This window comes from Schistocerca serialis, chromosome 1 (assembly GCF_023864345.2).
Source record: "Schistocerca serialis cubense isolate TAMUIC-IGC-003099 chromosome 1, iqSchSeri2.2, whole genome shotgun sequence".
Taxonomy (NCBI): domain Eukaryota; kingdom Metazoa; phylum Arthropoda; class Insecta; order Orthoptera; family Acrididae; genus Schistocerca; species Schistocerca serialis.
In genome coordinates, this window is record NC_064638.1 from 828718828 (window position 1) to 828740607 (window position 21780).

Here is a 21780-nt window from a genome sequence, read left to right on the forward strand (position 1 = left end):
ATAGAGCACCTGTGTTCCCATATATTAGTAAACTTGTCGACTTCTTGAGTTAGTTGGTGCGGCCATCCACTTCTGCATAACTTACACCAAAATTTTAGCCTTCGTATACCTACTACAAATAACGTCCTCCATAAATTGTTATGCAACCTTTGCCCTCCGCTGATCCGTCCAAAACTAGCTTTTCGTGTCTGCCTAAGAACATGTTCCAATAATTTATCGCTATTGATCAAGGCACTGACGTATTGTAAAGCAGAGAAAGACGCGTCTACTGTATTATTAAGATGTCTCTCATGCAGCCGACCTACAAAATTGGTGACGCACGGACTATTATGGATATCCAAGAAAAAAATAAAGACTGAAAGTTTATTTAAAAATTCATATTTTGGGGCGCTGCAGTTAATCTTGTTGGAAACTGTTACATTGCAGTGGAGATAAACTTTATAAAGTACTATGCAGGAGATAAAAAAAATTAAATTCCATAAACAGTTAAGCAAAGCCATATGTGAGGAAAATGTCTGCGATTACAGAGACCATAATTGTGTGTCTGTAGCAATACATATGATGACGCTCAGGGACACATAGACCGTATTTACATGGTTGCTACGTCTTTAAGTACAGTAAAATGCCGAAACTTCGACGCCCTCTTCGAAAGTATAATAGGAACAGATTATTTCGTACCTGAGCACTGGTATTTAACGGGCACTCGGTTTATTGCTTGGATTTCGGTGCTATTTCTCGATAAATTTCACCAGTGACTACATAGAGAGGTAGAAAAAGTCTAAAAAGATCATAATTTTATGTTTAACTTCTACTGGTAATGATTACAGACTTAGAATATTTTTATAAATTATGGTAAGTAAATCATTCCACAAAGTAAGTGAAGTCAGAAGACATGTTTTATTAATTTTCGTATCACCACTAGGTGTGGAGTAATTACTGCTACTGAGTTCATCTACTGAGCTGTGCTAACCTCACCTGGTACTTTTTCGATTTTCCTTCATATTCCTGTTGACATTACTATTCTAACTAAAACTTACAAAAGTGAGATGTCGAACTGATCACAAACTGTCCTTACTTCTAACTGTCCATGTTTTGGACAACAGCGTACTTTTCAAGGATTACAGATAGTTAATGGCGTGTCTCTAGTTTCACAAACCACTTACTAACTCGTATGCTCCCCACTACGTTTGGTAGCAAAAAAAGGTTTCTAAATTAATCTTGACGTTTTCGAACATATACCTGTTAGGTTTGATATACTTACTTGAATAAATGAAGATTGTTTTATGAAACTCGATGTAATGTAGGGGGCCTATGGTTCTTCGGCTCTAACGCACCAGGCTCAGACTGTCGTGGTAACTACGTATACTGGTCTCCGCAATGCCAGGGCTGGAGGAGGCTTCTGGTGGTCTTATTTCCGGAGAGAGGGGGTGAGGCCCCGGTTCTCCTGCGCACATGTCGCACAGTAGAGAACTACAGGGAAATTATGAGCTCATTATGAGACAGCTTGGACATGATGCGGAACCTCCGTCCGTAATGAACGGACCCCAAAAGAATACCTTTACGGCAAATAAACACAGATATTGGAGTGTGGACCTCTAACTGGGCTTACTGAATAGCTGATAAAGGATAAGCTATAAAATATCTCCCCCTTTCTGAGCATCCCAATTAATAATGCGGCTTGTTCTCTCAGGAAACCTTAAAACGGTTAGCTGATAATCCACGAGCGAGATCAGAAACTGTAATACGGGCAAAAGTGGAGCAAATCCCATGTTTTGCGACACTACGAGGGCGAATTTCGGCTGCATTTTCAACGAGCTGCGCAGGATAGGTAGTGTGGTTCTTTCGCTAGGTGGCATAAATAAATATGACAAAGTTTCTCCTACGATTGTCAATTAAGCACATATTTCAAATGTGAAAACGATTCAGAGGAATTCAAAATTTTCCGAGTTTTTTAGATTTACATATGTTGAGCTGATAATATTTCCCGAGGGAACTTTTACACATTCACATTTTTTTTCTTTTTACGTTTCCGTACCTCAATCGGTATAAACGGAAACCTTATAGGATCATTTTGTTGTCCGTCTGCCTATCTGTCTGTCCGTCCGACTGTCAAAACCCCTGTTTCTCACGAACGAGTAGACATATCTCATTTAAATTTATGCTGCATACTAAGGTCTACGGTACCTTGGTGCTGTAAGAAATTGAAACTTCTATGTTAATGCATTCAAAAGCTACTGTCAATTGTGTCATATTTTGATACCAACTCACTCAAGAAAACAATGTACTTGCTGTGGACTTAGAATCATAAAATTTGGCAAGAAGCTAGGTTTCAAAGTCAACCTAAAGAAATAAAATCATTAAATTGTTAATTTGTAATTACATCAAGCGAAAAAACTTTTTGTCATTTGTTATACGATTGTCTGTCTGTCTGCTCGTCTGTTAAGTTTATAGCCCCTTGGAGATGCAATAAATTTAAACTTTTAAGTCGGTGCATTCAAAAGATACGTCCATTTATGTCTCACATTTTGATATTTGCAAATCACCAGGGTCTTCATGTTTACCTATAATCACGAAATTTCGCAGAAAGAAAGTTTTTACACTACAGCGAAAGGAAAACATTCGAAAATTGAAAATTTCTAATTATCTAACACAAAAAGTTTTTTCTTATTTGTACACAGATACCTGTCGATCCTGAAGGCCCCTTTTTCTCAAGGTTGGATGGACGTAACAAGTGAAAATGTATGTAAAATACTCACGTCTATGGTTCCTTGGCGATGTAATAAATGTAAACTTTTAAATTAATACAATCCAAATATATTGCTATTTATGTCAAACAATAAAATGTGTTAAGATACTTGAAAACTAGGTCATTAAAACCTTTACGGTACTTCCCATTGGCCTTGAATCATGAAATTTGACTGGAAGCAAGGTTTAAAAGTAAAAATGGATGAAAAATTCCCCAAAGTGTTCATTTGTAATTACATCATACGAAAATAATTTTTTGGAATTAGTTATTCAACTGTCTGCCTGTCTGCTAAAACACATTTTTCTCAGGAACAGGTGGACGTATCGAGTTGAAATTTATGTCACATACTAATGTCTATGGTTCCTTGATGGTGTATAAAAGCTAGACTTCTAAGTCGATACGATGTAAAGATACGACAATTTACACCACATATGCCGGCCGGTGTGGCCGAGCGGTTCTAGGCGCTTCAGTCTGGAACCGCGTGACTGATACGGTCTCAGGCTCGAATCCTGCCTCGGGCTTGGATGTGTGTGATGTCCTTAGGTTAGTTAGGTTTAAGTAGTTCCAAGTTCTAGGGGACTGATGACCTCAGATGTTAAGTCCCATAGTGCTTAGAGCCATATGAACCATTTTGAACACCACATATTCTGCAGTCGCAAACTGTCTCATTAAAATCTATAACGTACTTTAGACTGACATAGAATCATGAAATTTGGCAAGAAGCAATTTTTCCCAACACAAGTAAAGGAAAAAACAAACAATTCTTAATTTGTAATTATATCACACAAAGAAACTCTTTCTTCTGTCATTTGATATCCAAATTAAAACATTCTTTAAAGTCTAGGAATTCAGAGGACTGATATCTTGTATCAGTGTCAGTAACATGTTCATGAGTACTTAATGATGAGGCCTCAGTAGTAGGTAGATGGTGGTGCTGGTACAATTTTGATATAAAATTGGTATCAAATAGATATACAAATTAATGAAATTGATCATTTAATTATGCCCCCAACCACACCTATCCACACCCACACCCACAACGTCCACTCCCAGATGACGTCTTATGTTTGTCTCTGCCTGCACGTGGGGCCCCACATCCTCTCCTCTCCCCACCCGATCCCACCTCATCCCCCACCCACCCTCCTAGTGGGGATTTCGAATTTTTGTGGAAATTTCGAATTTTGGCAGGAATTTCTTTGTCCTTGGAAAGTACTGACGTCCCATGACTATACATGGTTTCGTGTTGGCGAAGGACTGTCACCTCAAGGTGGCGAGAGTGCACTGGGGTATGGCAGAAGGCCGGGTGTAGCCAGCGACTGCAGAGGGTAGCTGTTGGCCTCAGAAAAACCGCGAGGCACTCAGTGGTAGAAATTAACTGTTTGGAAAAGCCTGTTTCCCCCCGCCCCCCACTGGTGGATAGAGGGAGGGAGGGAGGGAGGGAGGGAGGAGACAGATGAGGGGAGTTCAGAGTACCTCCAATTTTGGCAGAGAGCCCATTGAGGAGGACATGGCTGCAACTGTTGCCCCTCCACAGTCTTCTGGGGGTCGGTTTTTGCGGTAGTTCTTTTATTCAATGATTTTTTGCCAGGCCCCACTACATGTGTTCACTATGACCTATTGATTTCGAGTGCTGGTTTTTTTCACAACAATTTAGATGTGTAACTAGAACATTGGTGCATTTTCCATCAGTTTTGTAGTGTATATTGGCTTCTGTTACTTGAGCTGCAAGAAGTTTGTCAAGCAGGAGTCCATTGCAACCTCTGGCGAGAATCAGCGACCCATACAGCCGTCAGGTGTATGCTTACAGGTAATACACTTATCAAACTCCCCTTTGTCCAACACAAGCATCTCATAGTTGAATATATTTCCTGCAAAAATAAATAAATAAAGACAGTACCTTACACCCCAACCGTTTTCCAGCCAGCTTGTAGGTGAAGGGTAGATTTTGAGTGTATCTCCTGCTAGTTTGGAGAGGTATTGTGAAGTTTTTTTCCCTGCAGGATAACACCAGTTGCATGGCATCGTCATGTTTTGAGCTGTATTGCGATTTTAGGCACACTAATGCTATGCATGTAGTTGTGTAACTAGGTCTGATCCTTATGACTAATTTTGTAATTGTGTGTGTGAATTCCTAAGGGACCAAACTGCTAAGGTCATCGATCCCTAGACTTACACACTACTTAAACTAACTTAACGCTAAGGACAACACTCACACCCATGCCCGAGGGAGGACTTGAACCTCCAGTGGGAGGGAATTATGTAATTAGGACCGATCTTTATTTCAGTTTCCCAAACAAAAAAAAAGAAAGTACACTAACCTAACCTTCCTCTCCTGCATCTGGGCAGTTTCCATGTGTTGAGAACTTGGTCTTTCTGTCCAGAATTACCAGGGTTCGAGTCCTAGAAAGGGCACCACCATTTTTAATTCAAAGACAATTCCAGGGAGGGTTGTGGTGTCGAACGTCAGCACAGCCCTAGGACAAAGAAATTCCTGCCAAAATTCGAAATCCCACTAAAATTCGAAATCCCCACCATGAGTGTAGTCGGGGTTGGGGAGGGCTGGCGTGGGAAGGGAAAAATGCCTGGGACCCATGTGCAGGTCTGAGGTAAACACATGATGTCATCTGGGGCTGGGAGGGTATATCAATTTGATATGAAAATTGCACCAACACTGGCATCTCCCTTTTACTGCCCTCCACCTTGAAAATATTATTGTTAATTAACCAGTTAAATAATGAAATGAACTGTAGCTATGATAGACGTATTTCCTGAGACATTCAGTGGATTTGAAAATTTGCGGCAAAACATTTCCAATGACACAAAATCACGATTTTCTGCATCGTTAAGAGTGCTCCATCGATTTACTCATAGTAGTACCAAGTGATTTTGCATATAAATGTATTTCTTGGAATTGACGGGAGCAACAGGCAGCAAAAGGTCATTATTCACAATTTTGATAACGGTTGTGATGTGGGATCTGAGTGGGGTACTGTCAAGCGGGGGTGCCCCAGGGATCAGTGTTGTGGCCACTCCTGTTCCTTATTTATATAAATGGTATGCTCTCTAGTATTATGGGTAACTCTAAAATATTTCTGTTTGCTGATGACACTAGCTTGGTAGTAAAGGATGTTGTGTGCAACATTGACTCGGTTTCAAGTAGTGCAGTACATGACCTCAGTTCATGGCTTGTAGAAAATAAACTAAGGTTAAATCGGAGTAAGACTCAGTTTCTACAGTTTCTAACACACAATTCAACAAAACCTGACGCTTTAATCTCACAGAACGGGCATATGATTAGTGAAACTGAGCAGTTCAGATTTCTAGGTGTTCAGATAGCTGTCGTGGAAAGCCCACACTCAGGATCTTGATCAAAGACTTAATACTGCCATTTTCAATATTCGAACGTTATCAAAAGTGAGTGATACTTCGACACGTAAATTAGTCTACTTTGTTTATTTTCATTCACTTATGTCGTATGGTATTATGTTTTGGGGTAACTTCCCATTCTACAAGGATATTTTTGTCTCAGAAACGGGTGGTTCGGGCAATAAGTGATGTGAGTTCAGGAACCTCTTGTCGACCTCTGTTCACGAGTCTGGGTATTTTGACATCGGCCTCTCAATATGTATGTTCCTTATTGTCTTTTCTTCTTACCAATTTTAGTTTATTTCCAATAGTAAGCAGCTTTCACTCGGTTAATACTCGGCAGAAATTAAACCTCCATTTGCATCGGACTTCCTTAACTCTTGTGCAAAATGGTGTGCAGTATACTGCTGCATCCATTTTCAATCAGCTGCCACTCGAATTCAAAAATCTTAGCAGTAATCTACGCGCTTTCAAATCGAAACTGAAGAGTTTCCTCATGGGTCACTCCTTCTATTCTGTCGAGGAGTTCCTTGAAAAATTAAGCTGATTCTTACTGTATTGCTGATAGCGTTTACTTAAGCTTATGGACTAACACTTTTTCAGGTTCATGAACATTTATTTTTATCTGTTATTACTTTTATGTTGTAAGAACATGTACTGACACGTTCCATGACCTGGGAGATTTACTCCTCAATTTGGTCCTACGGAACTTGACGTGTAAATAAATAAATAAATAAATATACAAGTTGAAGTGGAACGTGTATTAATTGCAGTAATATGAATGCTCCCCGTTTGCAGGGACAATGGCGGCCTTAACACGGTGGCTGCCAGGACACTTCCACACGCTGGTGCTGATGGCTGCGGTTCTGCCAGAAGTCTGGTAAGTGCTAGATCTAGTGTTCATGACGTAGTTACAGGTCTTGAGACTCCATGATTAATTTATATATGTTTAACCGCTCAAAGTCCTTTTGAACCGTAAGAGGTAGTCCAATGTACGGAAAAAGTAAATAAACTGTTTATCATTTCAAACATTATCGGCGTAACTGTTAATGTATTTATTCAATTGTGAGCCAAGGCGTTCGGTTCTTCGTGGAAAAATAGTTGCTGTTGCCTACGGAGCAATGATTGTAACCTTGTGTGCACCTCTTCGTCCGTTTCAGATCGACGGCCGCGAATGTCTTTCTTTAGGGCTCCAAAAAATGGAAAATCACGTGGAGAGAGCTCGATAATATGTGGAAGATGTGTAAGTGCAGGCCCACATGTTGCCAATCTTGTTTTGCGTATGCTGCAGAGGTTTTGGTGTGAAGCTCTTACACATCCTTGATGCAGGCCCGACCTCTCTCCAAGCGATTTACATTTTTGAAGAAAGAGATTCATGGCCGTCGATTTTCTTCGGACGATGAGGTGCACACCAAGGTACAGTCGTCGCTCCGTACGCAATCTGTTTCAAAAAATGGTTCAAATGGCTCTGAGCACTGTGGGACTTAACATCTGAGGTCATCAGTCCCCTAGAACTTAGAACTACTTAAACCTAACTAACCTAAGGACATCACACACATCCATACCCGAGGCAGGATTCGAACCTGCGACCGTAGCAGTCGCGCGGTTCTGGACTGAAGCGCCTAGAACCGCTCGGCCACCTTGGCGGCCATACGCAATCTCATGCATTTTTCCATGAAGAGAAAACTTCACTTGAACACACAAATGTAAAAGATGAGCGTTAAGTTCCTCCTTTGTATACCCCTTGTGTTTGTAGATTTCGCTTTTAAGCTAACCCCACGAACATTAACCAAATGGAGTAACATGGAGGCCTAGAAGGCCAAGAAATGACCCCGTACGAATGAGCTCAGATCAACAACACAGCACCTGTTTATAAGAACTCCGAAATGACTTGCAGTGGACGGCGGACTTCTGCGATGCAAACTACATAATTAAAGAAAACATGTGATCACAATGTTTCATTTACTATCACCTGCATATGTCCCGTTCCCATTGTTTTCAACAGTTTCCTGGGAAACTGTTAAGAACAGGTTATTGTTCAGAATCACTAATCCGATCACCACCAAAAACATGTACCTTTCCTCCTGACTCGCCCAAAATAATATGAGAATGACTTTAATGCAGGAATGCCAAATTAAACATGAATTTCCCTAATAACACTGAAAATGGTACATAATTTAGGATTGCATTATTACTCCTACGCCTGCCGCAACCGTGGTACACTCTCCTTAGGCACTGCATTTTCAAACTGATTCGGCGAAAATTTAAGTGTAGATGGAGAGGAAGCGTAGATGGCGAACGCCCACTAAGTTTACAAATGACGACCTGTCGAGAGTAGAAAGAAGCAATAACCACGGAAGATCTTTGTGTAAGTGAGCGGTCGGCAGTGACATGTAACCAAACATAAACAGTAGCGGACAAGTCAGTGCCAAGTTGGTGTACTGTGTGGTGCCAGCACTGTAGTCGATTATACTGCAGACGAAACAATGTAGCCTCGTATATTTACTATTGCATCAGTTACATCTTGTACTCCGAAGAGCATCAAACAAATATCCAAAACCATTACAGGTCCTGTAAAGTAAAGTTTTTTCGTTCCTCTATCTCTCTTTTGGAGACAACGCACATTAATTACCGTCCACGGCGGTATCTAGAGTGTCTGTGAACTCTTCTGATGTAAAAGACGTTTAACAGACAGAAATATGTGCTATTGCCACAAGAGCGATGTCCGGTCAGTACCCGCGGAAAGAGTACCAGCAGTTTTCCACTGTATAAATTAATTTCTCTCTCTGGCAAAAGTGAATTCCTCACATTAGTGTCAGATCGGCGCACTTCGTTTAACTTGGCAGATACTCGTTTGACGTGTGAGACCACGGTCGCCTTGCGATTTACTACAATCTGAGGGCGCTTCTTGGCCGTGACGAAGCCAGTGTGTAGATCGCACCGAGCTCACCCCTAAACGTCTCTGGACTAACCAGTCCGCCATATGAGGATAAAAGGTAAACATTGGCAACATATGCGTGCGGTGGAGGCAAAGCGAATTCATCCTCAAAGGCGAAACTTCAAATGCGGTCAGAGTAATCGCCGCAATGAAATTATTATATATCTGCGACTGTGAATACCAGTGTCTACTGGGAACCATTTCTGAAATGTTCACTCAGTTCTTTACTTGCTCCTCATACAAGTCAAATATTATTGGCAATACCAACATCCTTTTTAACAGTAATTTATCTTCCTCTTCTTCCATTGTTGTCACTTCCGATTTTGTGTGTGTCATACACAACAGAAGTATTTCCTTTATAGCTTAAGGAAACCGTAACAAATTACAGGGAAGACGGCTTTACAACTAGGAGATCATAAATAAAGAAATGAGAAGACGCTGTTTCAAAACAATTACACTGGCAATGTCATTATTTATTTGTATGTTTACATCCGGAAATATTGGCAATAGAATACAAATATCAGCGTTTTCGAAGAGTAGCATACAATTAATTTGCATTAACCATCGAAAATATTTTTCCGGCTACAAGTTTTGGAACTGAACGCGTAAGGTGTCGACGGTCAAGAATAGGAGAAGGAACTCAGATGCTCTCTCTCTCTGGGGATAGGTACTGGTTTCTACATCCAAACTATTACGGCAGTGACCGGTAATATGCGTAGCGCTGCTGTTCTCCTCGTACTCTTTAGAATGTCTACAATATTTCTTGTAATAATTAAATGAAATTAATACGTTTCCAAAAAAATCTCAGCATGAATAAATCTGATATAGAGTGCAATGTTCTATAAAGAAAAGAAGGTCCCGCTATGTACTGCTAGAATTTGTTATAGGAAATAAACGTAACAGTCATATTTATGTTCTACTATCACCCTACCTACAACTGTGGGATAAATTCATTTGCACAGATTTACAACATAAATAAACAGAATAGTTCTAACCTTGTTTGGAGCTGAGTCGAAACAAGGCCCCGGGTGAAGACAACATTCCATTAGAACTACTGACGGCCTTGGGAGAGCCAGTGATGACAAAACTCTACCATCTCGTGAGCACGATGTATGAGACAGGCGAAATACCCCCAGACTTCAAGAATAATATAATAATTCCAATCCCAAAGAAAGCAGATGTTGACAGATGTGAAAATTACAGAACTATCAGTTTAATAAGTCACAGCTGCAAAATACTAACGCCAGTCCTTTACAGACGAATGGAAAAACTGGTAGAAGCCGACCTCGGGGAAGATCAGTTTGGTTTCCGTAGAAATATAGGAACACGTGACCTTACGATTCATCTTAGAAAATAGTTTAAGGAAAGGCAAACCTACGTATCTAGTATTTGTAGACTTAGAGAAAACTTTTGACAATGTTGACTGGAATACTCTCTTTCAAATTCTAAAGGTTGCAGGGGTAAAATACAGGGAGCGAAAGGCTATTTACAATTTGTACAGAAACCAGATGGCAGTTATAAGAGTCGAGGGCGCACGAAAGGGAAGCAGTGGTTGGGAAGGGAGTGAGACACGGTTGTAGCCTCTCCCCGATGTTATTCAATCTGTATATTGAACAAGCAGTAAAGGAAACAAAAGAATAATTCGGAGTAGGTATTAAAATCCATGGAGAAGAATTAAAAATTTTGAAGTTTGCCGATGACATCGTAATTCTGTCAAAGACAGAAAAGGACTTGGAAGAGCAGTTGAACGGAATGGACAGTGTCTTGAAAGGAAGATATAAGATGAACATCAACTAAAGCAAAACGAGGATAATGGAATGTAGTCGAATTAAGTCGGGTGATACTGAGGGAATTAGATTAGGAAATGAGATACTTAAAGTAGTAAATGAATTTTGCTATTTGGGGAGCAAAATAACTGATGATGGTCGAAGTAGAGAAGATATAAAACGTAGACTGGCAATAGCAAGGAAAGCGTTTCTGAAGAAGAAAAACTTGTTAACATCGAGTATAGATTTAAGTGTCAGGAAGTCGTTTCTGAGAGTATTTGTATGGAGTGTAGCCATGTATGGAAGTGAAACATTGACGATAAACAGTTTGGACAAAAAGAGAATAGAAGCTTTCGAAATGTGGTGCTACAGAAGAATGTTGAAGTTTAGATGGGTAGATCACATAACTAATGATGAGGTATGGAATAGAATTGGGGAGAAGAGGAGTTTGTGGCACAACTTGACAAGAAGAAGGGACCGGTTGGTAGGACATATTCTGAGGCATCAAGGGATCACAAATTTAGCGTTGGATGGCAGCGTGGAGGGTAAAAATAGTAGAGGGAGACCAAGAGATGAATACATTAAGCAGATTCAGAAGGATGTAGGCTGCAGTAAGTACTGGGAGATGAAGAAGCTTGCACAGGATAGGGTAGCATGGAGAGCTGCATCAAACCAGTATCAGGACTGAAGACAACAACAACAGTTCTAACCACACAAATGTACGAATCTGAGTTTGGCCATAGGTACCCAGAATCGTTTATGGCATTAATAAAGGAGACTTTTTACAATAGAAACTACTGGAACTTCACTTCCTCATGTTACAAGACAAAAAAGAAAATTAACTTTAGAAAGAGCAAAAAATTAAACGTACAATCTGGGACCAATGACATATTAGTATCTGAGATTGTCCACGGTTAAATCAGACCTTCGATTATCATAATAAACAAGGTCAAGACACAGTAATCCAGAATGTAATGTCAGTGATTGGATCTTTAGTCATAAGTGTGAAGACGAACCGGAATAGGAATTTATATTACTGATCCTGCCGACGAAATTTCTAAATAATATGCACACAAAGTAACTAGGGCGAAGATTAACAGTTGTAACTTAGTTTCCTTTTATGTCAATGCACTTTACCGAAAATCTTTCAGCCAGTAGACTCCATGCGTTAAGTGCAATTCTGGACGGCCTGCGAAACTCATCAACGTTTACCATTAATTCTTCATTAGTTTAAAAACCCTTTTCCAGAAACATTTCTCTTTATAAAAATGAACAGATGGTAGTCGTAGATGAATGCAGTAGACGTCATAACAATTTCTACTTCAGTTATCTCACTTTTGATGGGGGTTGGGGGGGGGGAGGGGGGGGCAGATGCTTTTTCCTATTGGCAGATTACTTTCTCCAAACCTGTTCTCGTGACGTTTTACAGCCAGTAGTTCTAGAGGGATTTCATAGCATCCGTCAGTCACTGAATTACTTTTTGAGGGTAATCTATAAGAAGAATTCCTTTTGTCTCCTACTTAACATTTGTCAACCTTTCTGCGCGCTTCATCCACAGTAACATATTGCGAATCAAAATAAATCAGATTCTTTTCAAAAGAATTTCGATGGTCCTGAGCAATTCGTTTCTGCTTTTTAAAAGCTATACCTTCAACAAAATTGTCATCCATTTAGTGCATAAACATAGTTAAATAATAACTTCGCGTCATAAGTTCAAGGTCAAGATACATGCTTGCACAGCAAAATTACATCAGCAACACCAACAAAAATGGAATCACAAAACATTGTGGTCATAAACACTTCCTTAAAAATCCATTTGTGTCATGAAGTGTTCAAAAATCCCACCGTTAATTGCGGTAGACGTTTATAGTCGGTTGTGCAAAGACTTCTGGGAATATTGGAAAGATTCCTTCGATATTCTTGCACTTGCTGCAGCAAGGCAATCTTTTAGATCCCCTCGGCTCGTCAGAACTTGTGCACGGACTTCCCGTTTGAGTGAGCGTGCAGCACAGTTGGTGACGCCTTCTCGCCCAGTTCAATGATGCAACCCTGATGCTAGTACCCCAGACATTTTCGTATTTCTAGTGATACTTCCTCTATGGAAGCTGGTAGCAATTGAGTAACAAACTGTGCATATGTTTCACCCATTAAGGTTTCTTAAGGGTATTAAGGACAGACATGTAGTTTCCAATACGCCTGCGCTAAACGTTGACCAGTGCGGCTTCTCAGGAGCCCAGTAGTGTATATCTCTGACTAAGCTTTCTCATGGGATTTAAAGATAGCTTCATCAGTAACGACAATTCTCTGCAGAAAGAACCCATTGTCCTGAAGTCGCATCAGAAACGAGTGACAGTAAACCATATGATTTCTGGAATCCCGCTCGTTCATCTGCGAGTGAAGTCACACATGATACGGATGGAAGCCGTCTGCGCAGAAAATTTGTGGGCTGACTTATTCCAAAGGCACTTTCAGTTTCTCTGGAGATAACATGTGGATTATGAGCAAAAGCTGCCACGAAAAATATTGCGTGCGCTCCGTTCGTTGCAGTCTTGCTACTTGCTCTGTGCACAGTATGCTAGTGCCCACCCAGTAACAATATTTTGCACATTCGCTTAATTAGCATCCTGCTACATTCTTCATACAAAAGTAGCGTAGGGAAGGTGGGGATAAAGCCCCGCACTTTTCAGAGCTTCTAATATTGTGGTGAATGAAGAGGTAGAGGAGGAGGAGGAGGAGATTAGTGTTTAACGTCCCGTCGACAACGAGGTCATTAGAGACGGAGCGCAAGCTCGGGTGAGTGAAGGATGGGGAAGGAAATCGGGCGTGCCCTTTCAAAGGAACCATCCCGGCATTTGCCTGAAGTGATTTAGAGAAATCACGGAAAACCTAAATCAGGATGGCCGGAGACGGGATTGAACCGTCGTCCTCCCGAATGCGAGTCCAGTGTGCTAACCACTGCGCCACCTCGCTCGGTGAAGAGGTAGATTTTCCGGCAGTATTCAATTGAAGTCATAGGTTGGATTGTTACCTGCAACTCATCCAGATTCCGGCACCATCTGATTATTAATAACAGAATAATTTACAATATGTAAAGCAAAACTTTCCGGTTCTTACCCCACAAAATTGGGCGAATCCTAGCACTGCGGAACTTTGTCCCATTTGATATAAACATGGATAAAACTGATGATTTCATAATGAAAACACTTGAAATGACCCTTGGCTGCATTGTAGTCAGGTTGCTCAACACAATATTGAACTGAAATGTCTCGTAAACTTAAATATAATGCTTAAAAATCTTTGTACAAAATTAATATTTTCTTTTCCACAAAAGGACGATTGGTTGTTATTTTTGCAGTCTTCAGTCCGAAAACTGGTTTGATGCAGCTCGTAACCTCCCCCTTCCTAATCGGCCCACTGGATTGCGATATATCTGAACCGTAATTGCATATGCCGAATGAAAATTTACAATGAATAAGGCTGTCGTTACCAAAGAAAAATAACACCGGTTAGTTGGAGGTAAGTAAACAACAGACTTTTCTGAAGGAAGAATCTCTTCTTGGAAGGAGAGACAGCATTGGACGTATTTTTTGTTTTTTGTTTTTTTTTGTTTTATTAAACGCAAAATCGATTTTCGGTCACTTAGTGACCATCTTCAGTGCTGTAATATATAATTTAAATTGGTAGGCACTGGTGTCAACAAGGTTACAGCGATCACATAAACTGTTATGTGATCGCTGTAAGCTTGTTGACACCAGTGCCTACCAATTTAAATTATATATTACAGCACTGAAGATGGTCACCAAGTGACCGAAAATCGATTTTGTGTTTAATAAAACAAAACAACAACAAAAAATACGACCAATGCTGTCTCTCCTTCCAAGTATACCCATTATATGGTCGTGGTGCACAGGACACTCCATGGAGTCGCCAATCAATAGAATCTCTTCTATATTTAAGCTAATTTAGATGATAACTTTGAAATGGGTGGAACATAGTGCAATCGCTCACGAATCGGGGAAAGGGTATCACGTAGTATTTACTAAAAAATCTCTGCTAACACAAAGAAAACACTGATTAGCTGAAAAATGGACAATTAAACGTTCGCCAGCCCGCTAGGGCAATGAATCTCCAGAATCTTGAGAAAGGTAATGGCGAAGAAATTTAAGCAAATAATCACTGGCGTGGCAACAGAAGGGAGTCACGCTTTTCCGCAGCACAACAGTTCACGAGGAAATAAATGAATCAGAAAGCACTGAGTTTGCAGTTACTTATTCTGAAATACTAAATTTCGAAAGTAACGTTAAATGAAATTACTGGTTAAATAAATGACCGGCTTAACTTGAACTTTGTTAGGTAAGAAAATAAATTTCGGTAAACTCAGTGTAACGTAATGCAAAAGTTAGAAGAAGGCAAGTAATTTACTTTTGATTATAGAAAGACTGAACTGAATTTAATTTAAGCAAATGACTGAACCTAGCAGTAAACAGGAAAACGACATCCCGGATGCCCTGTAAGTTTTAACAGTTGCAAGTTATTATTCAAGTTCTCCATACTTTATGAAAGAAATGTTCCTGGGCAGAGCCTCTACATTACTATATTTGTCAGTTAACAACCATACGACGTTGTAGCTGTGCGGACGACGAAGAATGTAGCGGACGACAATGCTGAGCAGCCGTTGTTGTTGTTGCTGCTGCTCGATGAGAAGAACCTCGAGTTGTCTCCAGAGCCACGGATGGTTATGGGACAGGCAGTAGTTGGAACTGCAGCGTCCTCCACCTGTCCACTCCTACCGTGCTCTCAATACTCGCAGGTTAACGAATGAGGCGCGTCTGCGCTGGCGCGAGCATAGTTACACTACTCGCAATTAAAATTGCTACATCACGAAGATGACGTGCTACAGAGGCAAAATTAAACCGACAGGAAGAAGATGCTATGATATGCAAATGATTAGCTTTTCAGAGCATTCACACAAGGATGGCGCCGGTGGCGACACCTACAACGTGCTGACATGAGGGAAGTTTCCAACCGATTTCTCATACACAAACAGCAGTTGACCGGCGTTGCCTGGTGAAACGTCGTTGTGATGCCTCGTGTAAGGGGGAGAAATGCGTACCATCACGTTTCCGACTTTGATAAAGGTCGGATTGTAGCCTATCGCGATTGCGGTTTATCGTATCGCGACATTGCTGCTCGCTTTGGTCGAGATCCAGTGACTGTTAGCAGAATATGGAATTGGTGGGTTCAGGAGGGTAATGCGGAACACCGTGCTGGATCCCAATGGCCTCGTATCACTAGCAGTCGAGATGACAGGCATCTTATTCATATGGCTGTAACGGATCGTGCGGCCACGTCTCGATCCCTGAGTCAACAGATGGGGACGTTTTGAAGACAACAACCATCTGCACGAACAGTTGGACGACGTTTGCAGCAGCATGGACTATCAGCTCGGAGACCATGGCTGCGGTTACCCTTGACGCTCCATCACAGACAGGAGCACCTGCGTTGGTGTACTCAACGACGAACCTGGGTGCACGAATGGCAAAACGTCATGTTTTCGGATGAATCCAGGTTCTGTTTACAGCATCATGATGGTCGCATCCGTGTTTGGCGACATCGGGGTGCACGCACATTGGAAGCGTGTATTCGTCATCGCCATACTGGCGTATCACCCGGCGTGATGGTATGGGGTGCCATTGGTTACACGTCACCTCTTGTTCGCATTGACGGCACTTTCAACAGTGGACGTTACATTTCAGATGTGTTACGACCCGTGGCTGTACGTTTCATTCGAGCCCTCCGAAACCCTACATTTCGGCAGGATAATGCACGACCGCATGCTGCAGGTCCTGTACGGGCCTTTCTGAATGCAGAAAATGTTCGACTCCTGTCCTGGCCAGCACATACTGCAGATCTCTCACCATTGGAAAACGTCTCGTCAATGGTGGCCGAGCGACTGGCTCGTCACAATACGGCAGTCACTACTCTTGATGAACTGTGGTATCGTGTTGAAGCTTCATGGGCAGTTGTACCTGTACACGCCATCCAAGCTCTGTTTGACTCAATGCCCAGGCGTATCAAGGCCGTTATTACGGCCATAGGTGGTTGTTCTGGGTACTGATTTCTCAGGATCTATGCACCCAAATTGCGTCAAAATGTAATCACATGTCAGTTCTAGTATAATATATTTGTCCGATGAATACCCGCTTATCATCTGCATTTCTTCTTGGTGTAGCAATTTTAATGGCCAGTAGCGTACATCACGCCCAACAAACACTTCCGCACTCTTTCATAAATCAAGCTGCTGTGCCTCCTCTCTGCTCACAACGCAACTGAGGCTCTCCATACGCAAAGATAACCAACGGCACAGCTACTAACATTTCGTCGTTGCCATCGAGACATTTTAATAAAGTTCCCTCGGCTATTACCCAGCAATTTACAAGGATTCCCTTATACTTACAGTCGGTTATATATAGTCAAAATTAAATACACTAGTACATCGATTGCGTATTAGATACAATTCCTGTAGTAGAGCTTACAGCTGCAGGAGCAAAAGTACAGCGCAAGTTATCAACGGATATTAAACGGCGAAAATTTTAAATGGGGCAGAAGGTATTTTATGCACGCTACTATATCCTGCGCAAACCTCATCATCTCAGAGTAACTACTGCAGCCTACATCCTTCTGAATCTGCTTACAGTATTCATCTATTGGTCTCCCCGTACGATTTTGTACCCCCTCCCGCACCCTCCTCTAGTGCTAAATTGCTGATCCCTTAGTGTCTCAGAATGGGTCCTATCAACCGATCACTTCTCCTAATCGGTTGTGGCACAAACTTATTTTCTCCCAATTCTGTTCAGTGCCTCCTCAGTAGTTATATAATCTACCCATCTAATCTTTAGCATTCTTCTGTAACACTACATTTCAAACGCTTCTATTCTCTTCTTGTCTAAATTGTTTATCGTTCATGTTTCACTTACATACATGCCTACACTCCATAAAAGTAGTTTCAGAAAAGAGAAAGAAGAGAAAAGAAGGCGAAGAAAGGGGGAGGATTGGTAGTGTAATCTAAAAGAGTTGAATTACTGAGGCTAAGCTACCTAGGTACCTACCAAACAGTGTAATTTGTTAAGTGGTCTGATTCGTCCTTGCTCTTCTTCTTCTTCTTCTTCTTCTTCTTCTTCTTCTTCTTCTTCTTGAGATACTTCTTCGCCAAATAAGAAGTACATACCTATATCTGAGCTGCTGTCATGATGTTAAAAGTCTGAATCTGAATCTCAAAAATAATCAACTGAATGATTTATTTTCTTCTTTTTTGGCATTGATGTAGTCAAATCTATCTTGCGTCGTTTCGTTTCTATAGCACACTACTTTATTGCTTTGGCACAACTTTGCTTCTGAATAGCAAGTTTTTCTTTTCCCATACATTCTGCTTCTATTCGTTCTTTACTGGTTATCGATATTAGTAACACAGATTTCAATGCTTTGCCAGAGGTTCCCCTAAATATTTATTTTATACAGCGGAATATTATATTACCATGAGATAATCTCACCCAGTGTGCGTCGAGTATTATCTTTTGCGGAGGTTATCATTGAATAATTGTAATCACGTTGTTAGAACTGCAGCGATTTACTCCAAAACACTTGCAGGGATTTGACCCATTTTGCCTCTTTTCTGAGAAATCTGTCATTGTTGATTTTGAGGACCAACTGGAACAATTATTTCCATGCGGAAGTGAAGCTTAAATGCAGCGATGTCAACGAGTAATTCGTTGATACTTCTTTTCAAAACATTAGAAAAGTTACAAGCAATTAGTACAAAACAGACTTATCACGTTTTATCACCTCTGGAGCAACTTGTCAGGACGCATGGAACATTAAGTCACGATGAGACAAACCTTCCACCCGCAGTCATAGTTCTAAATACGCGAATTCAACGGTATTTCACGTTGACACTCGATGGCAGTCATTTCAAAGACTAAGTGCGGGTTTTTACTCCACCCGGTGCTTTACCCCCACCTAACCGACATGTTTCTCTCGTCTTGTGAAAGGTATTTACTTTTTCAAACTCGACAGATTAGGTGCTACATCCGCTCTGGGCACCTTTTACACCGGTATCGCAGAGGTGTAACACTGTTTCCTCCTTATCCGACGTGAGGTATTTCCTTCTCTTAGTAGTAAATCACGAGCTTCAGCATAAGACAGCAGTCGGTATCAACATCAAAACACATATATCGGTAATTGCTAAATATTATAATTCCTCTGAAGCTAGCTACTAATCTGACTGCGAAGAATAATACGCCGTTGTATCCGTCTGAGTCAGAACTGCGATACTACCAGCAAAAAATTACTATGGTTCCATTTGAAGCTGATACCGATATCTCCGTAATTGATACGGCTACGAGATAAAGAGACTATACGTCGCTTACAAGGAACGGAACTACGATATCGTAAACGGTTGCGGAAGTATTTGAGACGAGCGGCGTAGCTGAATCAAATGGCTCTGAGCACTATGCGACTTAACTTCTGAGGTCATCAGTCGCCTAGAACTTAGAACTAATTAAACCGAACTAACCTAAGGACATCACACACATCCATGCCCGAGGCAGGATTCGAACCTGCGACCGTAGCGGTCGCTCGGCTCCGGACTGTAGCGCCTAGAACCGCACGGCCACTGCGGCCGGCGTAGCTGAATCACTCTGTTTATGAGATACGTGTAAGCTACCTCCTTTTCACTTTAACAGCATTTCCATTCTTCTTACTTTTTGTAGATGAATGATCAATTTGCAGTTAGTAAGTTTATAATCTCGTGACACACCTCACTAGCATATGGCATTGCGAGGGTACTGCGCGCCATGAGTGTTACGTGTAAGAGTAACGCCGCCTTCCGTTCCGCTTTAGATGGCAGTGTGGCCCAACGGGGAGCGAGGATAGATTGTCACTAAAGAGCAGCACGTGATTACAGGCAAGCTACCGCTATAAAGGGAAGAATGTGTGGGCGGGTGGTAGGACGGAGGACGTTCGCACCTAAGCCCTCAGAAATGAATAGGTGTCTCCGCAGTGACAGCTCACTTGTTTAAGTTAAGATGCCAACTTATATAATACTATAATCAATTTCTACAACTGAAACACAATCACAACATAAATAAAGCTGCCACTAAACCTAATAGTACCAGTAACATAACGTTTACCACTTAATGCTGCGTGTTGTCTGGAACTGTAAACGTATCCTAATTTAATGTATTCTATAGACAATGTCCCCTCGTGGAACCTAAAATAATGTTCACCTGTTATCTTAAGATAGTCACTTGATCAAAACTAATTGTCTATGACTAAGCATATGTAGAAGAGCAACAGCAATTCTATATAATGGGACGAAAGCAACAGTGAATCTGGACCAAATTTTGTATTAATCTGTTACTCTTTGTCGTCAAACACAAATGTGGCAGGAAGAGGACACCTTAACAACGAAAATAGTTTTTGTTATTGACGTGGCTTGCTTTCAAGCCTCGTCAAAACACCGGATACACTGACTGAGAAACAATTCAAGCACCCAGGAGGGTAAGACGAAACGAAATTAAACTTCACGGATTGAGAAGATATGTTATATTACTTAAGTGATTACAATATCGAATCAAATTTACAGGGAATTTGGCAGTATGAGCCCACTTAGAAGCACGAGGCTGGCCTGGATGTATGCACTAATGCGGTTAGAAATAGTGTCATAAAGCCATTCATCTTGTTCTAATTCAAGCTGACCCTCAACTGTTGCAACTGGTATCCAAGATATTGGCCCTAGGATGGTGTCGACGTCGGAGCTGGCACCACATGTACTCTGTTGAGAGCATACCTGCAGTTCTTCTTAGCCACTAAATTACCTCGACGTCACACAAATAGCTCATAGAGGCACGTTCCATGTATATATGAGAAAAATCCTGCAGAAAAAAGAAACTATAATATTGACCTATCAGACGCAACAGGTAGGGACGCAGGATGTCCACGACGTATAGTCGTATAGCCAGAGTTTCCTCAGTCACTACCAGCAGTGACCTGAAGTCATAGTCAACGACTCCTCACAACATTGGTGATCATCATCGGCCAGTGTGGCAACGATCTGGCAAACGCATTCTTCCAATTTTTGAAGAGGCACAGCAGTGTTACGCCTGGTATTATCTGGGGACCTCAGCATCATGTAGACAGCCATTGGCTTTGACTTCAGGTGACACATTGAAGTGACTGAGGGAAACCTGGTGGCGCAATGATGTCACGGACATCCCACATTCCAATGTGTTAGCCTTTCATGTGGCAGTATCATGGTGACACTTTTCAAGACGACAATTTGCACAAGCTTGGACGTCAACTCCATACCAGTGCAAGTATCCACGATAGCAAGCATCAATTATTACAGCTATGGGCCAGCTTCCAATAGGAGAAAATATAACAGCGTCATGACACCGTTCCAAACCGAATCATGGCATGTATCCAGACCAGAGATGGTGAATCATCATAATGAGAGGTGCACTCATACCCCCCAAATTGACTATGTCGTTAGCACCGATAAGGCGTCACATACCCTGAGTCGGTGATGTTTCATTTTGTTTCCTATTCCCATTCTGGGTGCTCGTTATCTCGTCACTGACGTAATTCGTGTACATAAATCACGAGGACGTAGTTATCAGGAGAAAGAAAACTGGCGTTCTATGGATCGGAGCGTGGAATGTCAGATCGCTTAATCGAGTAGGTAGATTAGAAAATTTAAAAAGGGAAATGGATAAACTTATATATGGAAGGAATTAGTGAAGTTCGCTGGCAGGACGAACAAGACTTTTTGTCAGGCTAATACAGGTTTAAGGAAACAAAAGAAAAATTCGGAGTAGGCATTAAAATCCATGGAGAAGAAATGAAAACTTTGAGGTTCGCCGATGACATTGTAATTCTGTCAGAGACAGCAAAGGACTTAGAAGGGC

At 41.3% G+C, this 21780-nt stretch overlaps 1 protein-coding gene across 1 annotated transcript in view; it reads left to right on the forward strand.

Moving 5' to 3' along the window:
• LOC126458302 (glutamate-gated chloride channel-like) overlaps positions 1-21780 on the forward strand; it is a 233787-nt gene that overhangs the window by 19967 nt on the left and 192040 nt on the right. Inside the window, exon 2 of the mRNA XM_050095248.1 lies at positions 6911-6992. Coding sequence (XP_049951205.1) covers positions 6916-6992 — 77 coding nt within the window. The 5' untranslated portion in view covers positions 6911-6915. The remainder of the gene's footprint in view (positions 1-6910; positions 6993-21780) is intronic.